The 7,032-nt window shown below is 64.1% G+C and overlaps 1 protein-coding gene across 2 annotated transcripts; it reads left to right on the top strand.

Moving 5' to 3' along the window:
- Positions 1-2,759: 2,759 nt before the first annotated feature.
- On the top strand, positions 2,760-6,780 carry LOC103294519 (spondin-2). 2 transcript variants are annotated; one of them, XM_054724288.1, is made up of 6 exons: positions 2,760-2,961; positions 3,391-3,616; positions 3,951-4,174; positions 4,249-4,440; positions 4,799-4,973; positions 6,089-6,780. In XM_054724288.1, exons 2-6 carry the CDS (start codon positions 3,394-3,396, stop codon positions 6,256-6,258), a joined length of 984 nt encoding a protein of 327 aa, XP_054580263.1. In that variant the 5' UTR covers positions 2,760-2,961; positions 3,391-3,393; the 3' UTR covers positions 6,259-6,780. The 2 variants fall into 2 exon arrangements, with proteins under 2 accessions (XP_054580263.1, XP_008149142.2); XM_008150920.3 differs by having other exon boundaries at positions 6,111-6,780.
- The last annotated feature ends 252 nt before the right edge of the window (positions 6,781-7,032 follow it).

The following is a 7,032-nucleotide window of genomic DNA, read 5'->3' on the forward strand; positions in this document are numbered from 1 at the left end:
CTGGGAAGCTCAGCCTGCAGGACGGAGCCGCCCTGGGGAAGCTGTGTGCGGTCTGTGGTGTCTGGCGGGAACGGCTCCGGGTGGATGTCTGCTGAGTGGGTGAGTGAGCAGACAAGTGTGTGCCTGTGTGACTGGCACTTAATCCCCCCAGGAAGCCAGACACAGGCCTGAGTCTGTGCTGAGAAGCCGGCCTGTCCCCACCCTCACCCCACCCACGTCGGGCTGTGTCACGCCCAGGGAGGGCCCTGAAAGAGCCTGGTCAGGCCAGACCTAGAGGCCCCTGGGCCAGAAGCCACATGACGGGGTGGCCAAGGTCATCGGGTCCAGCTGGAGGCAGAGCGCCCGGGGCATCCTGGGTCTGAGCTCCACGGCACGGCCACGCTGGCAACAGGAGGATGACACCGCTTACCCAGCGTCCCTGTATGCCAGGCCTGTCCTCAGAAACTCACAACTTGGCTCCTGGAAACCCCCACCCTCTGAGGCCATCTGAGCAGCACAAACCACCTCCCCACGCGGGAAGGCCTGCGCAGCTGCCCAACGCCCACCATTAGCAGCGCCCTGGGGTTGGACACCTGTAAACACTGCAGACATCCTCTGAGGTGGGCCTGCAGTGTCCACTCTGTACTTACACGCATCTGAGCTACGGCAGACGCTGAGGTCGGGGGTTAGGGGACAGGGATGTCCCCCGTAGCTGTTAGAGCCACAGGGGAGGGGAACAGGCAGGGAGCGTGGGGTGCAAACATGAGTGTGGGGGTGCACAGTCCTGGCCTACAGCCACACCCTGGGCCTCATTCCTCTGAAACCACCTCGGGGGTGACTTAGCACAGTGACTTACAGGAAGGGGCCCGAGTCAGTGTCGACGTTAACCAAGCACTCACTGAAGAACAGAACCCCTAAAAAGTGTATTTTCCATCCCCTCCATTCCCTCCTCCTGAAGCCTTAGGGAGCAGGGCTTCCATCTATTGAGGTCACTCTGTGTCCCCACCACCAAGACCCAGAAAGTACTCAGCTCTTAGTCCTCGGCAGGAGACAAGATAGAGCGTCCTGGTTTGCAGAAGAGGAGCCTGAGGGTCAGAGTGGTTTGCAGCAGAGTCCAGGACTCACAAAGTAAGCCTAGTCCCTACTAGCTGGGCTCCCCACCTGAGGCCCAGCCCAGACCAAGGGCCACAGGTCACATGCCCCCGGAACTCTCCTAGGCCCCTCTCTGAGCACAGCAAATAGTTGGGCCCTTCCCCGTCCCATGTGTCCTAAGAACCCCCTCAGGCATGATCTTGAAGAGGGGTGTTCTACCACCAAAGGCAGCGCCTTCCTGGCCAACCTCCTCTCAGCCCCCCACCCTGGACAAGGCCGGGCCCTGTCTCCTGGCCTCTGGTCCAGCAGCACATCCCAGGTGGTGAGACCTCTTCCGATGGGTGTGGGTGGCTGGGGAAGGGCCCCCGATGACGCTGGGCTGCCTCTCGGCCATCCTGGGCCCACTGTCAAGTGGGGTGAGCCCGGAGGCCCCCGTGGCCGGTGAACAGGAAGCGAGACTGGACTATGCCTGAGTGAACGGTGGGAGAGCAGACGAGCTATCCCAGGCATGTCCTGCCTCTGTCCTCAAACCCGGGACGCTGCTTCTCCAGGAGGACCAGGCGCCGGAGCTGGGAGCTGCCATCTGCTGTTGCTCACGCTCCCTCGAGGGTGCGGGCTGACGGCAGGTCCACACAGACCCACCGAGGCCGTGCGAGCACTGCCCTTCTCCGGGGGGCCGCACAGACGGCGACCACGACTCACCTGTCTGGCAGGCGCGGGAGCCAGACAGGACAGATGGGCGTGAAGGCGGAGCCAGGCCACTTGCTCACCAAGGTTTTCTTGAAAACTGTAGTGGCGGTCACAAACACTGCTCTTTCTGTGAGCGTGTGGCAGGTTCCCTTCTTATTTTAAGTGAGTGACGTATCCTGAGTGATGTGTCCATCACCCACGCACAGGAGCTCTTTGGTGTGAGGGTCCCGAGTCCACGTCGAGCTGCGGGGCCTGCAGCCTCCACGCGGTGCTCACAGCCACGTCCCTGAGCCCGTGTTATTGCTTTGAAATGCAGGCCACACGGCTTGTTTTTGTCTGTATTCTGTTCTTGTTGATCCTTTCCTCTCCTTTTTTGAATACGTGAAACATCCTAAAACCAGCATGCTTTCTGTTCGTGCCCCAGACCTCCCGGGCTCGTAGGAGCGAGACCATCCTGCCCTCTCCCCGTTCCCAGGCCTGTGGCTCGGTCCTAGAAACATTCTCCTGACAGTGAGCAGAGACAGACCTGAATCTGACAGCGATATCCTGCGTGCCAAGCACCCCTGACCTCTGTCCCTCGAGGGAAGTGGGTCAGGGACGGGCGCCTCCTGCCCCGAGGGACCTGGCAGCCCTGAGGGTGGGAGGTTCTCCTCCCTGAGCACGGCCCCCGTGGTTCTGATTCCCTGGGGGGCGCCCGCCCAGCTCTGGGCAGCTGGATGTGAAGGAGGCGGCTGTGTTCTAAGCAAGCGGGGCCCCAGGCCCCTCTCGCAGCCTGGCTCCGGCACTCCCACCACCAGGGGAAGGCCACTGCGGCTGCGGCTGTAACACGCTGGCTTTGGCACCACCTCCAGGGAGACACTGGGAAGGCCTGTTGGGAAAGCAGAGAGCAGCAGGGAGAGGAGAGGGCGGGGAGGCCGGGAGGGAGGGAAAGACAAAGAAAGGGGTGCGGCAACTGGCAGGCACCCGACCAGAGCAAGAGTGACCTCAGCGCCGGAGCAGCCTCTCAGCCTCAGAGCCAGGCGGCCAGGGCAGCTGCAGGGCACGGAGTCCCTTTCTCCTCTGCGCTCCGCCGGCTGCAGTGGGGACCCGGGCCCGCTGGCCAGCCGGGTGCCATCCTCAGCATCAATTGGAGCTCTGGGCTCTTGCGGGGACCATCCCAGGCCACAGCCCAGCTGCCTGCCTTCCTGCTGCTCCTGCTGGGTGAGTACCGCGTGTGCGCCTCTGACCCCAACCCCTAAGTCACCGGCCTCCTGGCATTACCCACCCCCATACAGAAACCGGCAGCACCGCGGAGGGAGGCCCGAGTTGGCCATGCAGTTCTGGGCATAGTGAGTCCAAAAGCTGCCCCTCCAGGTTCTGGGTTCCCTCGGACGGCAACACCAGAAGTGTGTAATTGGGGATGCCACGCCTGGGCACCAGGGCCCCAAACCTGTCGGGCACCCTAGGTTCCTAGACACACACCTGCAAATCCAGCTTCCACTTTCCAGAATGGGGGCAGGCCGAGCCCGAGCCGGAGGCGGAGCAGGGAGGGAACGGCTCAGGCTGTCAGCGAAGGCCCTATCTGGGCTGGCACGCAGCAGGGTGTCTGGGGGCCAGCTGTGCAGCCTGTGGAGCTCAGCCCTCTTCTAGGGGATGGAAACCCGGACCCCGGCCGCCGCCCAGGGCAGGGCCCTCTGGGCTCTCCTACTGGCCACACTTGGCACCACAGCCAGCCAGCCACTGCGGGGAGATTCCGTGTGTACGGCCCGGCCTCTGGCCAAGTACAGCATCACCTTCACGGGCAAGTGGAGCCAGACGGCCTTTCCCAAGCAGTACCCACTGTTCCGGCCGCCCGCGCAATGGTCTTCCCTGCTGGGTAAGTGCGGCCCTGCCCCTGCGCTTGGCATGGCCACGCAGGGGGGACGGCACCTGGCAGCGGCACCACACCTCGCAGTTTGGGGGCACTCTCATCCAATTCACTTCAGTGCCAGCTCTGTTTGCTGGACACCGACTGCATGCTGGCCGGTGATGGCCTGGGCTCTGGGGGTGGGGGGCAGGATGGCCAGAGTCCGGGGAAGGCCATTGAGCTGGTCACCGGCAGTGTCTCCGGGCAGCACGAGGCCACAGGGTATCCCCATGTAACGGGGATGGGGAGGGGAGGGGGGGGTGCGTTCACGCGGGGCGGCTGCTCATGCAGCAACGGGCCACAGGGGCAGCGCACAGCTCCGACTACAGCATGTGGCGGGAGAACCAGTACGCCAGCAATGGGCTGCGGGACTTCGCGGAGCGGGGCGAGGCCTGGGCCCTGATGAAGGAGATCGAGGCGGCCGGAGAGAAGCTCCAGAGCGTGCACGAGGTGTTCTCGGCACCCGCCGTGCCCAGCGGCATGGGGCACACCTCCTCGGAGTTCGAGGTGCACGCTCGGCACTCACTGGTAAGTGCAGACGGTGGGCAGGAGGGCAGAGGCGTGGGCGTGGCGGCCACCCTGCTGAGCCCCTGGCCCCCCAGGTGTCCTTTGTGGTCCGGATTGTCCCCAGCCCCGACTGGTTTGTGGGCGTCGACAGTCTGGACCTGTGTGATGGGAACCGCTGGAGAGAGCAGGTCACCGTGGACCTTTACCCTCACGACGCGGGGACAGACAGCGGCTTCACCTTCTCCTCCCCCAACTTCGCGACCATCCCGCAGGACACAGTGACCGAGGTGAGGGACGGGGAGGCGGTGACAGCACTGGCCACTCGGGCAGCTCCTGTTTTCCAGCTTTGTCTCTTGTTGGACAGCACCCCTGTCCGTAGGGTCACAGTGAGCAGGGGTGTGGTCCTGCCCAGGAGGGAGCTGGCTGCGCTGCAGGATGGGGGGTACGAGGTGGGGGCCCGGAGGAGGCCAGGCCTTCCTGGTCCCTTGCCCGGACCATGCGCCAGGCGCCCCAATGGGCCGCGAAGGCCCAGTTGGGGTGTTTCCACACTGCCCTGCTGGCTCCCACCTGGGCCAAGCACACAGCAGGTGCAGGTGGGCTCCTGGGCCCCCAGCCGAGCTGACAGCCCTTCTCCCATCTCCCCAGATAACCTCCTCCTCTCCCAGCCACCCGGCAAACTCCTTCTACTACCCACGGCTGAAGGCCCTGCCCCCCATCGCCAGGGTGACCCTGGTGCGTCTCCGGCAGAGCCCCAGGGCCTTCGTGCCTCCTGCCATAGACCTGGCCGGCAGGGGCAACGAGATCGGGGACGGCCTCTCGGGTAAGCCCAGGTCCCACCCCCACTACCGTGTTCCCTGCCCTCGACAGCCGTGCTCCTGGGCCAAGTGCTCAGGCCCGCGGGAGCCGCCACGCCACCACTGGTGCCTGAGGGCAGAGAGCCACTCGGTGAGCGTGTCACACGGGGCTGAGCTCAGCTTTCATGGCAACAGCAGCGCCGACGCCCAGCCCTGCACCGGCTCTTACCTCTCACCCCGAGAGTAACCCTGAAGCAGTGTCCCAAGAGGGACTGTCTGACGTGGCAATAACACCACCTCACCCCCCCCCACTCTCCCGAGGCCAGCCGCCCACATGTGACCCCACAGGGAGTGACGGTCCAGGGGCCAGGTCATGTCGTCCACCCCCACGGTGCTCCCCTGCAGCAGCCCCAACTTGCCATGGAGGTCACCCCATTCTAAGCCAGGCTCTTGGGGGTGATTGCCCACCACCAGGCTGGGCCAGGACCCCAGCAACATCAGGGGCAGGAAGGGAGAAAAACCAGGGAGAGGCCACTGATGCCCACACAGCCCAGGGCCCCGAGCTTAGGGTTCGGCACAAGACCTCCGGGGTCCTGGTGGTTCACAGCAGGTGGTACAAGAAGATGGGGTTCTGGGGGTTCCGAGCGTTTGGTGGTTCAGAGCATTCTGTGAGGATGACTAGAATTCTGGGAGACTTGGTAGTTGGTTGATTCAAGCTCTAAACTTACCAACATTGGTAAGTGCAGCCGGAAGGAGGTGGGAGGTGGCCCTGCCCACGGGGGCGGGATACCGGTGTCAGGCGCTGGTGAGTGTGGGGCCATGCTCGCGTGGTCAGCTCTGAGCGGGTCAGTGACTGGATTCACAGCAGGGGTCCTCTCCCCCAGGAATGTGGGCATGGCTGAGCCCCGGGCTCTCGTCCCCACGCTGCCTGTGGAGAGGAGCAAGCACTCGGCTCGCAGCGGAGGAGCATTAAGTCAAGCCGTTTCCGTGGTTCCTTAGGAGGGTGGGTGGCACTTTCTTGTCGCGGACTGAACCACGCTGCGAAGGCGCTTCCTCTCCACTCCGCAGTCTGGAGCTGGTCTCAGGGGTGACCACACCGGGGTGCCCTTCTGCCACAGCTCCTCCTCCCTGCGGCTCACAGGTCCCTTCTGTGCTTGGTCCAGTTCCAGAAACGCCGCTGGACTGCGAGGTCTCCCTCTGGTCATCCTGGGGGCTGTGCGAAGGTCTGTGCGGGAAGCTGGGAGCCAAGACCAGGACTCGCTATGTCCGCGTGCAGCCTGCCAACCATGGGGCGCCCTGCCCCGAGCTTGAAGAGGAGGCCGAGTGCGTCCCTGACAACTGTGTGTGAGCCACGGGCCCAGTCGCTTGGGTTGGGGCCACTCAGCGAGCAGGCCGAGCGCAGCTTCATCACCTCTGAGCCGCACTGCTGACCGACGCTCTGCACAGCGTGCCCGCGGGCCGGAGGGGCATCAGGAGCAGGCGTCTCCTTTCTGCAAGTTCTCCCTCGTGGCCCCACATCCTAAGGTCCGCTCGTGTGGAGACGCACACGTCTGCTCTAACCCATGTCCGGTGTGTGTGCCACCGTGCGGCCATGGTCCTCCGTGCAGAGGACGTGTGCACAATGCCTGGCTGGGTGCCCTGCAGGACAGCCACCCGCCCCAGGCCCAGGAGCCCGAGCCGCATGTGCTGGCTGTGAAATACCTCGGTCCTGGAGCAAGGCTGCCCGGGCACTGGCTGCTCCTGGCATCCAAGCAGTGACGCCACAGGAGATAAAAAGGGGGTCAGGCTGGGGTACCTCACCTGGCATTGTCACATGACTGATCTTGCACTTGAATAAAGACTATCTGTTTCCTGACATTGGTGGCCATCGCCTGGTGGCACTGGACGAGGGCAGACAAGGGCCGCCCACCTGCCCCCGGAGCAGGGTCTCCCCCAGACTTCCTTGAAGAGCACACAGCAAACGTCAGAACATGTGAACATGGTGCCAGGCTCCCTGCACATCTGCAGTCCCCTCCCCAGGCCATTGAGCACCAGGGCCCCACCTCAGAGATGGCCCGGAGGGCTCACTGCTTGCCTGCCCTGGCC

This window comes from Eptesicus fuscus, chromosome 2, assembly GCF_027574615.1.
Source record: "Eptesicus fuscus isolate TK198812 chromosome 2, DD_ASM_mEF_20220401, whole genome shotgun sequence".
NCBI classification, from domain to species: Eukaryota; Metazoa; Chordata; class Mammalia; order Chiroptera; family Vespertilionidae; genus Eptesicus; species Eptesicus fuscus.

Bases quoted from the DNA above. Each gene is read 5' to 3' on its own strand.
- LOC103294519 (XM_008150920.3), top strand. From the start codon at position 3,394: ATGGAAACCCGGACCCCGGCCGCCGCCCAGGGCAGGGCCCTCTGGGCT. The intron at 3,617-3,950 runs GTAAGTGCGGCC...AACGGGCCACAG, and splicing joins GCAATGGTCTTCCCTGCTGG to GGGCAGCGCACAGCTCCGAC. The intron at 4,175-4,248 runs GTAAGTGCAGAC...CTGGCCCCCCAG, and splicing joins TGCACGCTCGGCACTCACTG to GTGTCCTTTGTGGTCCGGAT.